Source organism: Anomaloglossus baeobatrachus, chromosome 4, assembly GCF_048569485.1.
Source record: "Anomaloglossus baeobatrachus isolate aAnoBae1 chromosome 4, aAnoBae1.hap1, whole genome shotgun sequence".
Taxonomy (NCBI): Eukaryota; Metazoa; Chordata; class Amphibia; order Anura; family Aromobatidae; genus Anomaloglossus; species Anomaloglossus baeobatrachus.
The window spans coordinates 115432738-115455243 of record NC_134356.1 but is presented as its reverse complement, the minus strand read 5'-3'; the positions used below and the strand labels follow the sequence as shown (position 1 = coordinate 115455243).

Sequence of the window (22506 nt, the reverse complement as noted above, 5' to 3'; positions counted from 1 at the left end):
TGACTATTATTACACCTACTACATATTGGGATAGCATCTTTGAGATCGGAATACCCCATTTAAGAATTAGACCCAACTCTGGGGTTTGTGCCAAAATTATTGATGGAATAAAGACATCAAAACTATACATTTATGAATGTGTCCCATTTTTGCAAGTCCTAATATCATGTTACTATCACAGTTATGTAGAAAATAAAAGGAACATTAATTTCACCTCTAACATTTCCTCTGTGTTCTTTTCTTTTGAAGGACCTATTATTTCCTCTGCAACCATCTCTGAAATTATCTAATCCAGACGCCTCAACACCAAGGGGCAACGACTTCCCAGGTCTCAGATTCTTTTTCTTAAAATAAGAAAGAAAGGATTCATTGTAAAAACAAAACATATGTTTGTCTCTCATAGACAATATCTTAATTTGTAATAATATTGAAGTGAATGATATTATTTTTAATCCTCACATATATTGTAGTTCCATTACATTACATAACACTTTACAATTCATAACTACTTTAAATTAAAGGGGTTTTCTAATCACATATTGTAGTAATAATAAGTGCCACAATTGGATGTGTTAAAAAAAATGTCCTTAGGCTGAAATAATCTTATATACAGTGGGGAAAATATGTACTTGATACACTGCCGATATTGCAAGTTTTGCCACCTACAAAGAATGGAGAGGTCTGCAATTTTTATCATATGTACAATTCAACTGTGCCAGTTAGAATCCCCCCAAAAAATCCAGAAAATCACGTTGTATGATTTTTAAATAATTCAGTTGCTTTTTATTGCATGAAATAAGTATTTGATCACCTACCAAACAGCAAGAATTCTGGCTCTCACTGGTCTGTTATTTTTTCTTTAAGAAGCACTCCTACTCTGCACTCATCACCTGTTTGAACGACACATGTCCACACACTCAGTCAATCACATTCCAACCTCTCTACCATGGCCAAGACCAAAGACCTTCTCTAAGGGCAGCAGGGAGAAAATTGTAGACCTTCACAAGGCTAAGATGGGTTATAAGACAATAGGCAAGCAGCTTGGGGAGAAGGCAACAACTGTTGGTGCAATAATTAGAAAATGGAAGAAACACAAGATGACTGTCAATCTGACTTGGTTTGGGGCTCCATGCAAAATGTCACCTCGTGGGGTGAGGATGATTCTGAGAAAGGTCAAGAATTAGCCCAGAATTACATGGGAGGACCTGGTCAATGACCTGAAGAGAGCTGGGACAACAGTGTCAAAGAATACAGTTAGTTACACACTACGCCATCATAGATTAAAATCCTGCAGGGCCCTCCTGCTCACGACAGCACATGTCCAAGCTCGTTTGAAATTTGCCATTGACCATCTGTATGATCAAGAGGAGGCATGGGAGATGGTTATGTGGTCAGATGAAACCAAAATAGAACTTTTTGGTATCAACGCCACTTGCCCTGTTTCTAGGAAGAAGAAGGATGAGTACAACTGCAAGAACACCATCCCAACCGTGAAGCATTGGGGTGGAAACATCATACTTTGGGGGTGTTTTTCTGCAAAAGGGATAGGACGACTGTCACCGTGTTGAAGGGGGGATGGATGGGGTCATGTATTAAGAGCTTTTAGCTAACAACCTTCTTCCTTCTGAAAGAGCATTGGAAATGGGTCATGACTAGATCTTCCAGCATGAAAATGACCTGAGACACACAGCCAGAGCAACTAAGGAGCGGCTCTGTAAGAAGCATTTCAAGGTCCTGGAGTGATCTAGCCTGTCTCCAAACCTGAACCCAATGGAAAATCTTTGGAGGGAGCTGAAACTCAATGATGCCCAGTGACAGGCCTGAAATCTGAAAGATCTGGAGAAAATCTGTATGGAGGAGTGGGCCAAAATCTCTGCTGCAATGTGTGCAAACTTGGTCAAGATCTACAGGAAACATCTGACCTCTGTAATTGCAAACAAAGGTTTCTGTACCATATATTAAGTTCTGTTTTCTATTGTATCAAATATTTATTTTATGACATAAAATTCAAATTAATTATTTAAAATCATACAATGTGATTTTCGGGAGTTTTGACTTTCTATTCTGTCTATCACAGTTGAAGTGTACCTACGATAAAAATGACAGACCTCTCCACTCCTTGTAGGTGAGAAAACTTGCAAATCTGGCAGTGTATCAAATACTTGTTTTCCCCACTAATATATATATATATATATATATGTATAGTTAGGCCAAGAAATATTTGGACAGTGACTGAATCGTCATGATTTCAGCTCTTCATCCCACTGTTTTCTTTTGATTGAAAATGAAACAACTGGGATGCAATTGAAGTGTAAACTTTCAGATTTAAAGTGTATCTGTCATTTTAATTTTTATTTCACAAGTCACTAATACACATGAAAATAAGCAACTTTTTAATTTATAGATATTCAGACAAATTTGCTTCTTTCTCTGACAAATTTGAGCAGTGATTATCAAAATTCTCAATTCTGAGGTAAAATCTGTAATTAGTTAAGACTTTCCCATTACCGAGAGAGGAGATGAGAACTGTTACTGATGACAGTCTATGTAGACCGGAGGAGGGAGGAGTTAGAGGCAGAGGGAGGAGTTAGAGGCAGGAGCTGTAGGCAGAGCTCCTCCCTCCTCCTCCCTCTTCTATCTAGATAGAATCTCATCATTAGCAGCTCTCATCTCCTATCTCAGTAATGGGAAAGTCTTCACTGATTACAGATTTTACCTCATAACTGAAAATGTTGATAATGACTTATCAGTTCTGGCAGAGACAGAAAGCAAATTTCTCTGATGAGATAAATTGCAAAGTTGCTTATTTTCATGTGTACTATTGATTTATCAAATAACATTTTAAACAACGGTTACACTTTAAGTGAAGTGGATTGAACAAAAATATCCTGTGAAACATTTGGGAATTGCAAACATTTTTTTACAAAGTCTCATCATTTCAGGGACTTAAAAGTAATTGGACAAAGTTACTTTACCATAAATAAAATGCTCATTTTTAATTCTTTGTAGAGAATTATTTGCAGGCGACGACTGTCTGAAGTTTGGAAGGCCATGGATGTCACCAAACACTGGGCTTCCTTCTTTATAAATGATGCCTTACCAGGCCTTTGTTACTTGTTTGTGAGCTGTCTGCCTTCAGTTTTGTGTTAAACATGTGAAAAACATGCTCAATGGGGTTGAGATCTGGAGACTGACTCAACGATTGCAGAATATTCCACTTGTTTACTTTAAAAAACTCTTGAGTTGTTTTCACAATGTTTTGGGTCACTGTCCATCTGTATGGTGAAGTGTCATCCAATCAACCTTGCTGAATTTTATTAAATCTGAGCAGAAAGTAAAGTTCTGTACACTTCAGATATCATCCAGCTGCTTCTGTCTTCAGTCACATAATTATTAACCTGTATTATACTCTTAATTATGCTCACCAGCGGGGCGGGCTGGGCTAATGGGTGTTGCTGGTTTCAGTCCAGTGCCTCCTCTCTTCCTTCAATTGCCGTCTTCCTCCCAGCTCTGTGTGGATGACGCATCCTATGTGATGAACACAGAGGCCTCCATTGTGCTCCCGCACACAGGCACTTCTCTCTACCCTGCTGAGGGTTCACATAAACAGCTCCAAATGCAAATGCCACACCTGGAATCAGCTCCAGACCTTTTATTTGCTTAACTGATGATAGATTAGGGAATAGCTCATACAACCCATTAAAGAGCTTCTGAGATAATTGTCCAGTTCTTTTGTTCCCTTGAAAAAGAGCCAGCTACATATGAAAGAGCTGTAATTCCTAAACCTGTAATCCAACAAGCATGCTAATACCCTCAAACTAAGGAGTCTGCCCTTTAAGCCCATATTGATTATATAACTATCTTAAATATGTTTTGGTAAACAGCTAAAATGCCAAAACTTGTGTCACTGTCCAAATATTTCTGATCTTTTCATTTTCAGGGGCACAGTGATCGGTGCGCCAATCTTAGCAATCTATGCATTAGGACGTAGACATGAAGGTTTGACAACATGGAGAAGAAATGAACAAAATGGCTCTAATCAGTTTAGACATCAGCAGTAAGTAAAGGGTTTTTCTTTTTCACTGGGCGAAATGCAGCCTTTTTACAATGAAAAATTATATGGCACATTACCTTGTGAAGGCACCTTCATAGCATTGCTCACGTCATCCACAGACTAATCTATGTCTATCAAGACAAAAGCAGGACTCATTGCTTAGGTGGATAACATATGACAAATGACAAGGCCTTCACAAGGAAACAAAATACCAGTGCTGCATCCAGGATTATGGCTTGGGGTAGCATAATTTATGGTAGCCAGATCCATTTTGTCTTTATTAAAGGCACTGTAGCAGCTTGGCATTATATTGATTTTAAGGTAGAACCAATGGCACCTACATTTCTCCAAAGTGGCCCAGGAGCTGTTTTACAACATGACATCTCCAGTCCATGACCTGCAGCATCTCCAGACTTGTTTCTCAACTCAAACATCATTGATTGAAAATTGAAAATGGAGCTGCCAGCAGTGGATCTTGATGATTGACGTGCACAAATACATTCAACATTGCAAAATATTCAGCAGACAATTAATACCCTGAATGAGAGCATGCCAAGTGCTAGTATTTATGCTCATGGCACTCAAACTTGATACTGAATAAATTAAGTTATTTTGAACAGCTTGCATCCATTTTTTATCATTTGCATATAATTAACATTCCATATCATTATCATAATTAACATATAATTTGCATAACAGTAACATATAATTAATATGTGATTTCCGTAATTCTACAATTTTTTTTCTTGGTGTTACAATTTTAATGTTGAAGAGTGTAAGGTTATAAAGCTTTTAAATGAGATTACCTTTATCGCCCCGGAGGTTATAGCAGCACAGCCTATGGTGGGGCTAGTTGGTGAGAAGTTAACATTTGGCAAAGGACGTCCTTCCACCTCTGATAACATGCACTCTTGATACAAGGGAGACTTAACAAAGCGAGCATAGCTGTCAAACTTCATTAAATTGAAGATCTGTTGAAAAAAAAAATCCAGAGCATGTAAATGTTTCTTTGTTCTTAAATTTCAAAGGACATACAGTGAAATACAAAAGTTTAAGCACCCCTGTTCAACATTACTGTTATTGTGAACAATTAAGTAAATTGAAGATTGGAAAATCTCTATAGGGCATGAAGTTTAAGATAACATATTTACTTTATATTTTAGGCAAATATATACACAGCTCTGGCAAAAATTAAGAGACCATTGCAAAGTTACCAGTTTTTCTGATTTTTCTCTTTATAGGTATATTTTTGAGTAAAATGTAAATTTCTGTTTTAGTCTATAAACTACTGACCACATGTCTCCGAATTTCCAAGCGATACATTTTGTATTTATTTTCTGAAAATGAGAAATGGTCAAAACAATGCACAGTGCTTTCACACCTCAAATAATGCAAAGAAAACAAGTTCATAATTATTTAGAAACAACAATACTAATGTTTTAACTCAGGAAGAGTTCAGAAATCAAAATTTTGTGGAATAACCATGATTTTTAATCACCGCTTTCATGCGTCTTGCCATGCTTTCCACCAGTCTTTCACTCTGCTTTTGGTTAACCTTATGCCACTCCTGGCATAAAAATTTAAGTAGCAGTGATGTCACCGAGTTTGTGTAGGTTCCCACAGTACCCTACCAAGAAAACTCACCTCAGGTAAACTGATTGAACTTAGTGACCTCACCTCAGGTGAACTGAGTTTAAGAGATCCAGATTTGTTGCTGAAATATATACATTGTATTCCTGCACAAAATCTTCTGGCAAATAAACGCATCAAAACGCAATACGGTTTTGATGCAGTTTTGATGCGGTATTGATGCGATTTTTTTTGCCAGGAGATGCAGATTTGGTACAGGAATATGGTGTATAAATTTCACCACAAAAATGGTTTTGACTCCGTTTAAATGCGGATTTTTGCCAGGAGATGCAAATTTGGTGCTGATATGTTTGCACCAAATTTTTGGACCACATTTGCATCTCCTGGCAGAAAACCACACCGAAACCGAGCCAAAATCGTTTTTTGCATTTTTAGCCAAGAGATGCAGATTTGGTGCTGAAATTTATACACCAAATTCCTGCACCTAATTTGCATCTCCAGGCAAATAAAAGCATCAATATCTCATGAAAACCGCATCAAATTTCAAAGCTTTTTTTGCCAGGAGGATAAGTATTGGTGCAAGAATACAGTGTATACGTTTCAGCACCATATCTGCATCTGTTGGCAAAAAAAATATATAGTTTTCTGCCACGATATGTAGGTCTCATTGAACTGAATGAGGTCACCTGAGGTGAGGTCACTGAGTTCAATGAGGTCACCTGCTGTCAGTTTACCTGCAGTCACGGGTGGGGTACCGTGGGAACCACCAGCTGTGACTGCAGATAAACTGAGTGACAACACCGCTCATAGCTGTGGCTCTGTCAGTCTGTGTCTGAAGCCACAGCGGGGGGTCATGTTATGTGCCTGTACATTGTGACATCAGTATGTAGCAGAGCCGGAATCGTTGTGGGACTTTGTGTGGATTACGTCGGAATTGAGTGTTTGGGCTTAATAAACTGGAAGAAGAGGGTGGGGTTTTTTGTATTTTATTTCAAATAAAGGATTATTTTGGTGTCTGTGTTTATTTGTTAACCACTAAAACCCTCAAACATTCCCCCATTAACGTAGGGTTAAATTAATATAAGCACGATTTGCCCAACAGCAATTAGAGGTAAACTAACTATAGGTCAGTAAAATCTAGCTTTTAATTCATAAATTAAATGACTATCATTAAAAATGACAGAAAGGGATAGGCTATAATAGTATGCATCCGTATTTAATACAAGGTATTAGCTGGCTGGGGACAAACTGATAATTTAATTCCCATATATTTACATATATTTGTCACTTCCTATCCCTATACCTGCTAGTTAAAATTTCCAGTTATTAGACTGCCCGACATGTTTCGCCATAACTGGCTTCATCAGGGACAATGAGCCGACAGTAGGACAGTTGGAGCTTGTAAAGACTTGGTTATGATGTCATTAGAGGTCATCCAATCTCTTTCATCATTAGTCAGATTTAGTACAAAATCGGTCATTGGACCATCATCAATCAATCAAATAAACTAAGGGGGCCATGGGTCCTCAATCCCATCACTCATATAGAAAGAATTCCCATTGGCCGTAAGAGAAAATCATCACACCATATGTCCAATAGTAATAGCAATTACTTGCCTGCATAACACACGGTCTGTCAGCCGCACACTTCCTAGTTCCAGGTCATGCGCTACTTCATCTGTCCAGTGCGCATGTCACAAGACTTAGAAAAATATCAGCATCTGCCATTCAACAGCACATGCCTCAGTAGTCTCCACAGGCATCTCCTCAATGCACACTCTCCTGGGCTTAGAAGCATATCAGCGTCTGTTGATGAACAGCGCATGCCTCAATACTTAGTCACCACAGGCATTTCTTCAATGCGCATGTGCCCGGACTTAACCAGTGTGTTCTACTAATACTCGATACAAGTGTCCGTCATTTTCCTGTGCATGCCTCAATACTTAATCTCCAACATACATATCCTTAATGTGCATTGCCCCTACACTCAGTCACTATGCGCAATAGGAATAACATTTTCCTACATATATCTAAACCTGGCCACCATACTTTAACATAGGGTGCTCAGCCATGCTCATAGAACGCGCATTAGGAGCATCACATCTATATATATAATTGCCTTATTCTGTCTGTCTGTCTGTCTTGCTCCAAAATTGTGTCCTTACAGTGACAACCGTCGGATTGGCCGCTGGGCTCGGCCTGGCCCCGCTCCCCCACACTGATTAGCCGCTCAGCTCGGCCTGGCCCCGCCCGCCGCATGGATTAACCATTTGGCCAGGCCCGTCCCCCGCACGCGATGCCCGCTAGGCCACGCCCCCCGCACACGACGCCCGCTAGGCCACGCCCCCTCACACGATGCACATTCGGCAACGCCCCCTCACACGATGCACATTCGGCCACGCCCCCTCACATGATGCACATTCGGCCACGCCCCCTCACATGATGCCCATTTGGCCACGCCCCCCACACACGTTGGGCACCTGTACACCACCCCCCAGGACTACTCCTCCCATTATACTCCTCCCATTATACTCCTCCCATTATACTCCTCCCATTATACTCCTCTCTGAGGGGTTCGCAGCATGGGGGATGAAGCACGATAGGGAGTGCAGCATGGGGGATGGAGCACGATGGGGGGTGCAGCATGGGGGTTGGACCACGATGGAGGGTGCCCAGAATGGGGGGATGAAACACGATGGGGGGTGCACAGCATGGGGGATGGAGCACGATGGGGGGTGCAGCATGGGGGCTAGAGCACGATAAGGGGTGCGCAGCATGGGGGATGGAGCACGATGGGGGGTGCGTAGCATGGGGGATGGAGCACGATGGGGGTGCGTAGCATGGGGGATGGAGCGCGATGGGGAGTGCAGCACGATGAGGGGGTGCAGCGTGGGGGATGGAGCACGATGGGGGGTGCAGCGTGGGGGATGGAGCACGATGGGGGGTGCCCAGAATGGGGGGATGAAACACGATTGGGGGTGCGCAGCATGGGGGATGGAGCACGATGGGGGGTGCGCAGCATGGGGGATGGAGCACGATGGGGGGTGCGCAGCATGGGGGATGGAGCACGATGGGGGTGCGCAGCATGTGGGATGGAGCACGATGGGGGGTGCGCAGCATGGGGGATGGAGCAGGATGGGGGTGCGCAGCATAGGGGATGGAGCACGATGGGGGTGCGCAGCATGGGGGATGGAGCACGATGGGGGGTGCGCAGCATGGGGGATGGAGCATGATGTGGGGTGCACACCTCCCCCCAAAACACACACACCGCCACACACGCACCGCACAACACACCACACACACACTGGGAACCACAAACACCGCCCTACACAGACACCCACACACACAGACAACGCCGCACACACACAACACCCAACACACAAACACCGCGACACACACAAATATACGCTCATACTGTACAACACACACATTGCACAAAACATACCTCCCCCAAAACACACACACGCACTCCACACCCACACAAACCGCGCAACACACACAGCACCACACACACACAACGCTACAGACACACAGCGCTCCACAAACAACGCAACACACACAACGCAACACACAATCAACACCGCTCTCACCACCCCCCACCCAGACAACACCCAGAACATTTACAGCGCCCTACACAAACACTTGGCAACTACGCACAACAACATCTATATATATAACAAAAAACATACATTAACTACACAATACGTAAATTCTAGAATACCTGATGCGTAGAATCGGGCCACCTTCTAGTATATATATAACCAGGATTAATAGGCAAAATCTATCAGCATTAAGATCTATGTATATGAGGAATTTATGCCATTACTCATTATCTGGACTTTGTTGTTCAAAAATGGGAAAAAGGAGAAGATATTGGCTATAAAAATTTGAATCAGCTCTAACCAATACGACTACCCTAATCGCATTCTATCAACCATATTTAACTAATACGTTAAATTGCAGGTTCAAAATTCACAAGAAACCCGTAGAGACTAAATATTGAGGCTTGCGCTGTTGATTGGCAGATTCTGATATTTTTCTAAGTCATGCGAACTGCACAGATGATGTAGCGCATGACCCGGAACCAGAAAGTGTACAGCTGACAGAATGTCTGTTATGCAGGCAAGTAATTGGTGGTCCAACGACCAATTTTGTACTATCTCTGACTAATGATGAATAGATAAACAAGTCATTATAAGCTCCAACTGTCCTACTCTCAGCTCATTATAGCCTAAGTCCCTGATGAAGCCAGTTATGGCGAAACATGTAAGGCAGTCTAATAGCTGGAAATTTTAACTAGCAGGATAGGAAGTGACATATATGTGAATATATAGGAATTTAATAGGGATGAGCGAATGTATTTGCCACTGTTCTGCCTTCTTTCACGTAACGCTGTGAATCTCCGGCATACAGCTAAACACTCGTTCATATTTCAAATAAACAGACTGGAATTCAGTAGCCTTGATTTATTAGCTGGTAACGTGAACTTGATTGCAGTACGTGGAATATACAGTGAGTATAGGAATATCCAAGATACAGGTGAATACGGTATATCCAAGATGCAGTTGAATACGGTATACGGAATACGGAATATCCAAGATACTGTTTTATACGGGTAAAAACTATAACAAGAAAATGATTACAGTCAGTACAGTGTTAATACAGAGTTAACATAGCATAATGTGGCGCCCTGGACAAGCCAGGGGCCACAGAGAACAACACAACACACCCCACACTCCCGGTCAGGCACACCGAAGTCAAACACAAAACCCTTGTTGCCTTCCTCCAGGGGCTGATGTCCACACCAGGGGGGTGGGCCAGGCGGTTGGCCCCGCCCACCGAGGAGTTCACAGTCCTGGAGGCGGGAAAAGTAGACAGATCAGTTTAGAGTTTGAAGTGAGAGGAAGGAAAGTGGTAGTGGAGCAGACAGAAGTTGGTCCGGGTGTGTGGCCCGGACGGATCAGCAAGGTTGGCAGACGGTGGTGACCGTCTGCAGGAGTGGCCGATGGGAGTCTACCGTAAGGACCGTGGACGGGCGGTGGCCCGGCGGTACCGGACCGGTACACAAAGAGAAGTCAGCACCATCTGGCAGGGGTTTACGGACCCTGACAAGGCTAGGAGTCGCCGTGAATTTGTCGAATCCGTCAGCGAAGGGAACCTCCTGGGTTCCCCAGCAGCCAAGTCCCGACAAAAGGCAACAGCCCAACCGTGAGAGGGAGACACCGCCACCGCCAAGGCAACTGTTTTCCAGGGCCAGAGCCTGCGGGCAAAAAGGGGCTCCTCCAGCCCATATCCAAGCTGGGGAGCGGGTTACCGGTGGGAACCCATCGTAACCATCTACCGTACATAGGTGCAGGGAAAGGCAGTCACCATCAACCTGCCGGGAGCAGAAACCACCGCAGCCGTCAGTGGGACCCGTCCATCCAGCCGTGTGTTTTACCGAGAACAGTGTCTTCATAATTGGCTGAGTGAGTACCACCGTGCCGTGCGGCACAGCGCTGCCCCTGCGACCCTGCACCTCACCAGGCTCCGTAACCCGCCTGCCATCCATCCCTTCCCCCATCACCGGGCCCCGGGACAACCAACCCCCTACCCACGGAGGGGAGAACTAACAACAAAGCTGCTCCCTGTCACCGCTCCCGGGATCCCCGTCCAGAGCAGCGGTGGTGTCACCAATATCACCACAACCGTGGGTGGCGTCATGGACAATACTCAAATCCACCATCCAATCAATCCCTACCCCTTTTCACTCACGGGCGAGGAACGCCGCTCGAGTCCCCGGGATCCGGCCCACCGCTCGAGCCACCGCCGAGCAGCAGCAGCAGCCGGACCCGAGCAGTGGGAGAGCGCAGCGTCCCCTTTTCCGCCCGCGACAATAACAGTGCATGAGACACAGTTCTTATGAGAATTTAGGTGAAAGGTCACTGCATCTGCAATACCTAGAAATCTTATCTATACAAACAAGGCAGGGATGACACTAAAGGTGTAGAATTACAATGTACAGTGCATTTACTAACTCTTCCATCTAAGATTCTTTCACTAACACATGTAATTTGATTTGCTCACCGGATTACACTAGGCAGGGGTGAATGTACAGAGAGGTAAGTCGGCATGTCCTTTCCTGACAAATCCAAAGAGAAAATGGCTGCAGGCTTCTTCTCAGCTCAGTGAGGCATTCCTTACCCAGAATACATTTAGTTTAAAGGGAAACTCAGCAATTCAAAAGAATAACAACGACCAGGGTTCTGTTACAACTAGGGGTTGTAACAGAAATTGCAATGAATGACTATTAGCAGGCTGCCATGAGGCAGAACACTCCCCGCTTGGCGTCAACGGATGCCATTATTTGGTTCTTTTGGGGAAATCAGTAATACAAGTTCGGTTACAGGCCTGAGGAACAGTTTGTTCTCCCCAAGCTTGCACACTCTGACCTCTACCTTACGTACTTTCCCATCCTTGCTGGGAAAAGGTTTGGTGACTAGGCCGAGTGGCCACTCATTCCGATGTGCTTGACTGTCTTTCACAAGTACAACATCGCCAGGTTTGAGGTTTGGGTGGTCTTTCTGCTACTTTGTCCTGGTTTGCAGAGTGGAGAGGTACTGCCTTTTCCATCTGTCCCAAAAGACATTGGCTACATTTTGTATAATGCGGAGTATTATGATCTTAGCTCTTTCCAGATTAGAAGCGGTGAATGCATGCTTGCAGTAATGCCATCCTCTACAAGGTCCCTGACTTGTAGGTAGTGTTATCTTGTAGGAAACAACTACATGAAGTAGAAAAGCGATGGCTCGAACGAGTGACTTCCAAGTTGAGAACCTGCTGAATCGATGAGATTTGAGGTGAGTACTTGAGGTCACTGTATGTAGAACAGACACTTGAGGACGAAGTTCTTCATCGTCATCTGGGTCCACTAGCTCAAATGTATCGGACTCTCTGATGTCAGGCATCGAACGGTGCAAGAAGGCAGGACCTGTGAACCATGTAGTGTCTCTCAGATGACTTGGTGCAACGGATCTAGTCGCGTGGTCTGCAGGATTGTGATGGGTAGACACGTAGTGCCATTGACTAACGCAAGTGGATATTCTTATCCTTAGTACCCGGTTGCTGACGTAGACATAGAAGCGTCGCAATTCATTGCAGATATACCCAAGTACCACTTTGCTGTCTGTATAAAATTCGATGTCTTTGATCTCCAGACTCATCCCATCTGAGATAAGTTCGGCCAATTCAACCGTGAGGACGGCAGCGCAGAGCTCAAGTCTGGGTATCGTGTGTTCATGGAGTGGCGCCAGTTTTGCCCGGCTCATAACGAAACCGATATGGCTCTGTTCATTCTCATCTGTGGTTTTGAGGTACGCTACTGCTGCGATCGCTTTGACTGATGCATCACAGAGGGCACAAAGTTTTTGTGTTTTGACTTCCGTGGATGGCACAGGAGCATACGGTCGTTTTACACGAAGGTCGGTCAAGGCTTTGAAAGACTTCCTCCACTCAGTCCACAGATCTGCTTTTTCTGCTGGAAGTGAGTCATCCCAATCAGATGTCTCTTGGGTGAAGTCCCTTAGCATCATCTTGCCTTGGATGGTTACTGGAGCCACGAATCCCAATGGGTCGTACAAGCTACTCACAAAAGAAAGAACTCCTCTGCGCGTGAAGGGTTTCTCGTCTCTGTTGATCTGAAAGGTGAAGGCTTCCGTATTCAAATCCCAAAGCAATCCTAGGCTCCGCTTCATAGGAAGGGAGTCAATGCTTAGGTCTAAGTCCATTAGATCCTTGGAATAGTCTTGTTACGTCACTGCCGGAGTCTGCTCCAGCGACTTCTGCTCCGATCGCCAGACGACGCCATGTTCCTGCCGTGGATGGTGCTGGTGATGGGAGAGGAGTCGATGCCAGCAGCACCGGTGGGCGCAGGCTCCGATCATCCACTGGACTGGGTTATCTTGGGATCTGCAGTACCGCTGGCTGATTGTGGGTGGCATGTGTCTTCCAGCTGAAGTTGTCAGCGTTCAGCTACAGCCAATGGGAAGACACCACACCCTTCTTATTCCCCCTCCTGTCACATGACCACTGCCAGAGATAGTTCTGTACTCCTGGCTCATGTGCTGTTTGTATTTTGATTCCTGTGTGCTGATTTCTGCGTGTTTTTTGACTAACCTTCTGCCTGCTGCTTTTGTACCTCGCTGCCCGACCTGGATCTGACCACTGCTACGTTTTCTGTTTACGTCCTCGCCTGCCGATTCTGTCCCTGTTCTGCTATTCCTGGTTTGACCCTGCCTGACGACTACTCTCATCGGACTGCAGCCTTCTACAGGTAGAAATCTCCAGTGCCCTGTGTAATTTCAAATCCCTGTATAGGGGTTAAAGGGTTTCAGGGTTCTGGGGGTCCTGCTTGGTGAGGGGCTTCCCCCTAGTCTGTCCATTACATCCCACCTGAGTCTGTTGATCCAGGCAGGCGTTCCAAGTCTTGAGAGGGAAAGTCTTCCATCAATTCTTGACTGTTGGAGGCAATTTTATGTAACCTCAGGTTAGGCAGAGCAAGCATTTCTTGAGCCCTTTTTAGCAGACTGATTGCAGCCTCAGTTGTTGGTGTGGACTTCAGGCAGTCGTCTACATAGAAGTCTTTTTCTACGAAGGATCTGACATCTGACCCATACTTTTCTTCACCCTCTTTGGCGGAATTTCTGAGGCCATAGATAGCGACTGCTGGGGAAGGACTGTTCGCGAAGATGTGTACCCTCATCCGGTACTCTGCAATTTCTTTATCGGGGTCGTTGTCGCGATACCAGAAGAACCTCAAATAGTTTCTGTGTTCCTCACAGTAACGCCGCAGCCATCTTTGTTGTGGTGTTACTGTGATTGGCTTCACCGCACGGCGTCATAGGGGGTATATAAGGCAGTGGCCATTATGGTCAGTCGGTCTCTCCCTCTCTCTTTCTTACTCACCGATCACGGGCGCGGCGCTGCACGGCTGTCACACTGTGGCGGGTTATCCTGGTTTTGAAAATGCCGGTCGCACATTAATCAATCTCGTATTCCCTGCTTCCCCCGCCCACCGGTGCCTATGATTGGATGCAGTCAGACATGCCCCCATGCTGAGTGACAGCTATCTTACTGCAACCAACCACAGCCACCGGTGTGCGGGTCTATATCGTGTAGTAAAATAAATAAACAAATAATGTAAAACAACGACGTGCGGTCCCCCCCCCAAATGATACCCAGTCGAGGTAAGCACACAGCAGCGGGCTGGTATTCTCAGGCTGGGGAGGGCAAGGGCCATGGTTAAGGCCCCCCTCTCGCAGCCGAGAATATCAGCCCGCTTCTCCCCCGAGAATGTCGCATCCATTAGATGCGACAGTCCCAGCGTGTCACCGGGCCTTCCTGATTGCCATGATGTGGTGGCCATCAGGGTAATATAAGGAGTTAATGGCAGCGCATCGCTGTTGCTAAATCCAAGATTAATAATGGCAGTGTCTATGACACGCCATCACTAATCTGTAAGTAAAGTTAATAAACACACACCGAAAAATCCTTTATTTGAAATAAAACACCAAAAAGTCCCTCTTTCACCACTTTATTAAGCCCCCAAATATCCAGGTCCAGCGTAATCCACACTCGGCGACGTCTGTGAGCGAGTGCTCAATGCAGCCTCATTCCGTGAACTGCCACGATTTTAGAGGTGTGTCCCGCGGCTCACAGCTGATGTCCGGCTCCTCCCCTCAGTGCATAATTAAATTAAATTTAAATAAATAATAATTATTAAAATTAAATTCAATTATTTGCCGGGACTCAAACTCATGAACTAATTCTCCTTAGGCAGCAGCTCTACCCATTGAGCCACTGCCTGTAATGAAAAACATAGGAATATTTGGTAATCTTCACCTTTGTATTGCAGTAGAGAAACCAGAATCAGATTATTCAGCTACAAAGATGAGAGAGAAACATGAGAGAAAGAGATGAGAGAGAGATAGAGAGATGAGAGAGAGAGATGAGAGAGAGAGAGATGAGAGAGAGATAATGAGAGAGAAAGAGATAAGAGAGAAAGAGAGAGAAAGATGAGAGAGAGAGATCATCGGGTAAATTGTCAGGTTGTCTGAAGCTACTCCCTGACCTAGGGTCCACGTACCCCATCGTGCCCTGGTCCCAGCCTGGTGATGGTACAAGGTCGCCGGCTGTCCTCCATGACAATGCCGTGCCCCTTGTCACAATCCCCTGCGACCTGGTCCAGCTCCTACCAGGCCCAGACGAACGTCTGCTACCTAGTTCTTCACGGAGCCCAGCTCCTGACCTCCTCTCATTTTCACCTCCAACACTACACTCTCCCTTTCTCAGACTCCCTCCTGACACTCCTGACCTCGCCTTAACCAACCCCCCAAGTAGGCGACCCTATTCCACTCAGGCCGTCCACTGGTGTGTCTGGTGGGTGTGGTGCAGAGTGTTATTAGGATTTTGATTAGCTGGTCTTTGGCAACACCATTTGGTTAGGGACCCGTAACCAAGGAGGAGGTGGATATTGCACATAAGGGCAGATTGCACACCTATCACACATTCAGAAACCTACAGGCCATTGACTCTCAAACACTTACAGACTCTCTACACTTATCACTATCCCCTATCTCCTCACTTTCATGCCCTAATCTGGCTGTAAAGCACTACAATGACACACTCAGAAGCACCCTGGACCAAGTAGCAAACCTCACCCTCAGAACCTCCAAACACCGAGTAAAACAACCTTGGCTCACATCACAAACTCGATTTCTCCAGCGATGCTCTAGGAGTGCCGAGCGCCTATGGAGGAAATCCCGCACACCAGAAAATTTCATCCACTACAAGTTCATGTTAAGGACCTACAACTCTTCCCTTCACCTCGCCAAACAGACCTACTTCACCACCCTTATCTCCTCACTAGCCAACGATCCAAAAAAGCTCTTTGACACCTTTCACTCCCTCCTCAGTCCCAAAGCACAGACCCCTATCACAGACCTTCATGCTGATGACCTGGCCTCGTATTTCACAGAGAAAATAGAAAACATACGCCAAGAGATCAGCTCCCAGTCACCATGCTTTGTGAATCCCATCCCTCGCCATATCCCATCCAGCTCACTTTCCACATTTGACCCAGTCACAGAGGAGGAAGTCTCAGGCTCCTCTCTTCTTCTCGTCCAACCACTTGCTCTACTGATCCCATCCCCTCACGCCTACTCCAGACACTCTCTCCGGTTGTCACCACTCACCTAACTAAAATCTTCAATCTCTCTCTCTCTTCTGGTATCTTCCCTTCCTCCCTCAAACACTCTATTATTACTCCATTATTAAAAAAACCTTCCCTTGATCCGTCCTGCACAAGCAACTACAGACCAGTCTCCAATCTCTCCTTCATCTCTAAACTCTTGGAGCGCCTGGTCTACTCTCATCTCACCCGATACCTCTCCTCTCACTCTCTTCTAGATCCTTTACAGTCTGGCTTTCGCCCTTTACACTCAACAGAAACTGCCCTTGCCAAAGTGACCAATGACCTATTGACAGCAAAACGTAACGGTGACCACTCTCTGCTTATTCTTCTTGACCTTTCTGCAGCCTTCGACACTGTTGACCACCATCTCCTTCTCTCTTTGCTCCATTCTATTGGCCTAAAGAACACTGTTCTTTCCTGGTTCTCTTCCTATCTTTCTGGCCGCTCGTTCAGTGTATCATTTGCTGGCTCCACATCTTCTCCTCTCCCTCTCACTGTTGGGGTCCCTCAAGGTTCAGTCCTTGGCCCTCTTCTGTTCTCCCTCTACACTGCCCCAATTGGAATGACCATCAGCAGATTTGGCTTTCAGTACCATCTTTATGCTGATGACACACAGCTATACACCTCATCCCCTGAGCTCACCCCCGCTGTACTACAGAACACAAGTGACTGCCTGACTGCAGTTTGCAACACCATGTCTGCTCTCTATCTGAAACTTAACCTTTCCAAAACTGAACTTCTGCTTTTCCCTCCATCTCCCAACCTTCCTAAACCTGACATCTCCCTCTCTGTGTGTGGCACAACGATAAGTCCTAGGCCGCAAGCCCGCTGCCTGGGGGTTATACTTGACACTGATCTCTCCTTCACCTCCCACATACAATCTCTTGCCCGCACCTGCCGCTTGCACCTCAAGAACATCGCTAGAATCCGCCCCTTTCTCACAATGGAAACAACAAATACCCTCCCCGTGGCCCTGATCCACTCTCGCCTTGACTACTGTAACTCTCTATTAATTGGTCTTCCCCTAACTAGACTCTCCCCTCTACAGTCCATCCTTAATGCAGCAGCCAGGGTCACCTATCTGGCCAACCGCTACTCGGATGCCTCTGCTCTGTGCCAGTCATTGCACTGGCTGCCCATATATCACAGGATCCAATTCAAACTGCTTGTTCTCACCCACAAAGCTCTCCACAGTGCAGCACCCTCCTACATCTCCACCCTCCTCTCTGTCTATCATCCCACACGTTCTCTACGCTCTGCAAATTACTTTCGACTAACATCCACACTAATTCGAACCTCCCACTCCCGAATCCAAGACTTCTTCCGAGCTGCACCAAACCTCTGGAACGCTCTACCCCAAGAAGTTAGGACAAATCACAACTTACTCAGCTTCAGACGCTCCCTAAAAACGCATCTTTTTAGGGTGGCCTATCACACTCCCTAGCCAAACTAATTTCACCTAATCCCTCTACAACTTCTCAGAACATAACCCCACGTCAAACTCCATGGCACCCAAATGCATCTCAAGGCTCTGGCCAACTGGTCCAGGAAGCCATCATCTATCCCCCATGAGCTGGCTGGATTGTCATTTTAAATAAACACTTGTACCTTGCCCCTCCCCCATCTCATTGTAGATTGTAAGCTCTCACGAGCAGGGTTGCCATTTTTCCTTTTAAATATTGTATCCTCTATAATTGTTACTTGTTTGTATATGTTTATGTATATGATATGTATATGTTCCTCCTGAATTGTAAAGCGCTGCGGAATATGTTGGCGCTATAGAAATAAAGATTATTATTATTATTATTATTGCACAATAACCTGTGACGACCTGATAGGCCATGGCGTCACATGATCACATTGAGCCAATGGTTACCATGGTAGCACAGGGTCATGTGATAACTTCTGTAGCTGTCATGACTCACTTCCTCTTACTGCTGGCAGAGTGTTGGCTGTAAGAGAAAAGCAGCATTTCAGCAGATCAGAGCTGTGCAGCACCTGAGTTGAAAAAGAATCCAGGATAGACTGTGACAGTAGATTAATTGTGGATGAAATAGAAAAAATCCAGCACCAAAGTCTGCTTGAAATTTACAAAAATCCTCCATTTTAGTAAAAATGATTAAAAATCACATATAATTAAAATCGTATGTGTTTCGGACCCTAAGAATATCAGGTCCTTAATCATATGATCAAGGACCTGCTATTCTTAGGGTCTAAAATGAGTAAGATTTTAGTTATGTGTCATTTTTCATCATCTTTATTAAAATGAAGTTTTAAAAAAGAAAATTAGAAGCAGACCTCGGTCCTGGATTTATTCTATTTCATCCACAGCTGTGAGCTGTGCTTTTTGACAAATCAATGCTGACATCAACCCCATATATTATCCTGATTGCCACTGCTCCAGGGCAGTTGGGATGAGCGGGGTAATGCGCCACAATTTGGGACAGCTGTGGGCTGATATTTTTAGACTGGGTAGGGCCAATAACCATGGACCTTTCCAGCCTGAGAATAGCAGTTCCCAGCTCTCTACGTTATCTGCTCTGGTTATCAAAAATAGGTAGGAGAACACGTTGTTTTTTTAATTATATATTTCATTAATTTAAGGCAAAAAAAGTCATGGGGGTACTCTCTATTTTTGATAACCAACCAAGATAAAGCACATAGCTGGGGGCTGAATATTGGTTATTGCAAATAGGTAAGGGACCACACATCAAAGTGGCGTAATACTTTGACATCATTGTTCCCAGAAGCAATCTTTGTTTCAGAGATCCTTCCAGGCATCTTCTCCATGCTGTCCCCATTCAATTTCAACACTTTTACATCCATTTCACCCGGAAAACTATTAGCATTTTCCATTGACTTGCATTAGATTCGTTATTTGTGATGAATACATAAATAGTGTAAAATATCTGAGACAAATAATCTGAATCTGAATATTTTAGTGTTCGCCAATCACTAGTAAAAATGTTTTGAACTTTTGAATTTCACTGTCCATATCTCGCCTTTCACTACAGCTTCAGAGCATGAGACTACTTCCTTTTCTAGACAATCATCTTGGCCACCTCATACATAATTTTAACTTCCATATATTTAGCAAATGATTAATTATGCAGATTCTTGTCATGTCACTGCATTGTTACAATTTTGCTCATGGTGGTTTTACCTGTATACTACAAATTACATCATATTCTCAAATTCCCTAATAGTTCAGTGAATTATTAGGTTGATTCCCGAATGAAAGGTCATTGGTTCAAATCAAGGAGCAGCCATGAAGAAGATTTCACAAGAAAAGAGAAACAGCATCATCCAGGCTCATCTCTTGGCCAAGAAAGTTGTCAAATTAAATCATGTGACTACAATGATAATTGGAAGAAAACTACATGAAGTCCACCCATCCATTCAAAAGCCAGGAGGTGGACATCCAGAAAAAATATTGATATCAACAAGTTGGCACATCACAAGGGCTATCAGTTTTGATGCAACAGATATGGCAGTGGAGGTAGCTTGCATGCTTCCCACAATAGTGAGATCACAGACATCTATGCAAGCACAGTGTTAAGGAGGAAACAAAAAAGACTGGAATGGATGCCCGAAAAAAGGTGAAGAAGCCTCAACATCAATATCACAATAAGAAGTGTCAGCTCAAGTTTGTAAAAAAGTATAAAAAGTAAACAGAAAAAGATTAGAAATTGGAGCAATGAGATGAAAGTCAATAGGCTAGGCTATGATGGGTTCAAATGGGTCTGGAGAAAAACAAAACAAAGGAAAAAGGGGCTAACAGAGCGAGAAATTGAAGGAATGGTTACGCTTGGTGGAGGAAGCCTGATAATATGGGGTTTTTGGATACTTGACCAGGATCGATGGTGGTCTCAACGCTAAGCTAAATATGAGTATCCTACAAGACGAGTTACTTTGTATTCTCGAGTGCTATGGGTATGAAAAGGATGACATAGTGTTTCAGCAGGACAATGGCAGGTCCTAAATCAAACTTTTATTTAAAGTCTGTCCGAACCCGGCGGACCCAAACTTCCATGGGTTCTCTCATCTCTATTGCTAAATATTTGCAACTCAAATGTATCCATGAGATAGCAAGGATGATTGCCTATAAAATGAAGGTAGTCTCGCACTAAAAGCTCTCCTGGAAAGTTAGAAATTCAAAACATTGTTACCCTTTTGCTCATCAGTGCATACATACAGCTCTACTACTTACATATGAACAACTTTGCAAATCAGAACACACATAGCTAAGCTACATCATCACACAGTACAGCTAGATCAAAACATACAGATTAGCTATATCAACAAGCATAGCTCGGACCATTATCCTTTTTTGTTAGTTTAAAAATGAACATAATGAAGATAAAAAAATACAAAGGGAATGTGTAATCATAACTGTATGAGTTTTAGAGATCATTTCATCTTCAACTTGTTTAACTGCTCACAATAACAGTAATTTTGACCAGGGGTGCCTAACCTCTTGCATGCCACTGTACATTAAATCCTGGTGTATATTAATGGCTTTAGAGACTTTTGGTGGATATATTTGCTCAAAACAAGGGCCACTTCTTTTGACTTTTATATACCTTTGATTACTGAACTCAGTAAAAATATTGAAAAACATTCCATCATGTACAGTTTTTTCACAATCACTGACTCCATAGACTTCTTAAAGAATAGAATTTCAAAAGGAATTCCTCCACACTGTTCTCAAAACGGTGTTCTAGTGTATTGCAGTGATGTTTCTGGTCTGATGAAAAAATGTAATATTGAGTACAAGGTGAGTGGGTGGAGACTCTGTAGTGATTAATCAAAAAAAAAGTCTGAAAGCTGTGCTACTGTACAAAGGCCGTAAGTATCCGTCAGTGCCTGTGGGGCCTTTTGTGCATTTGAAGGAAAGCTATGAGAATTTAGACTTTATTCTCAAGAAACTTAACTACAAGATTCAAGGATGGTCAATATCTGGTGATCTGAAAGTTCTCTTTTCGCTCCTTGGGCAGCAAGGAGGATACACGAAGTAGCCATGCTTTTTGTGCGAATGGGAAAGCAGGGATAGGACCCATCAGGGGAGCCAAAAAAGATGGCCAATTAAAACATATTTGTAACCTGGACTCAAGAACATAGTTGTGGAAGGTTTAGTTGATCCAACTAAAGTTCTCCTGTCACCACTCCCCATTAAGCTTAGACTGATGATGAAGTTTGTAAAAGCTCCATCGAAAGGAGGAGAGACTTTTAAGTACCTCTGTGCCAAGTTACATGGACTATCAGAAGCAAAACTGAAGGAAATCATTTTTGTGAGTTTGGATAGTCGAATACTCTTGAATAATGACAAAATGAAAACTGCTGAGAAAAGTGCTTGGGATTCTTTTAAAGAAGTTGTGAAGAAGTTTCTATGTAACAACAAAGATCCAAAATTGAAGTCCATAGTATAGAACATGCTGAAACATTTCAAAGCCTTGGGTTGTCTAATGAATTTGAAGTTCCATTTTTACTTTTCCATTAGGACTACTTTCCTGAAAACCTTGATGTTGTTAGTAAAGAGAAAGGAGGAAGATTTCATCGGGGACTCAAGGAGATGGAATGATGATACCATGGTAGATGGAATGTGAACATGATGAGGGACTACTGTGGCTGTT

General features: G+C 44.0%; 1 protein-coding gene across 2 annotated transcripts in view; it reads right to left on the bottom strand.

Moving 5' to 3' along the window:
* RGS14 (regulator of G protein signaling 14) overlaps positions 1–22506 on the bottom strand; it is a 277457-nt gene that overhangs the window by 157711 nt on the left and 97240 nt on the right. For both annotated transcript variants that reach the window (XM_075344512.1, XM_075344513.1), the window contains 2 exons: positions 4861–5025; positions 215–344 (listed from right to left, as the gene is read on the bottom strand). In XM_075344512.1, coding sequence (XP_075200627.1) covers positions 215–344; positions 4861–5025 — 295 coding nt within the window. The remainder of the gene's footprint in view (positions 1–214; positions 345–4860; positions 5026–22506) is intronic.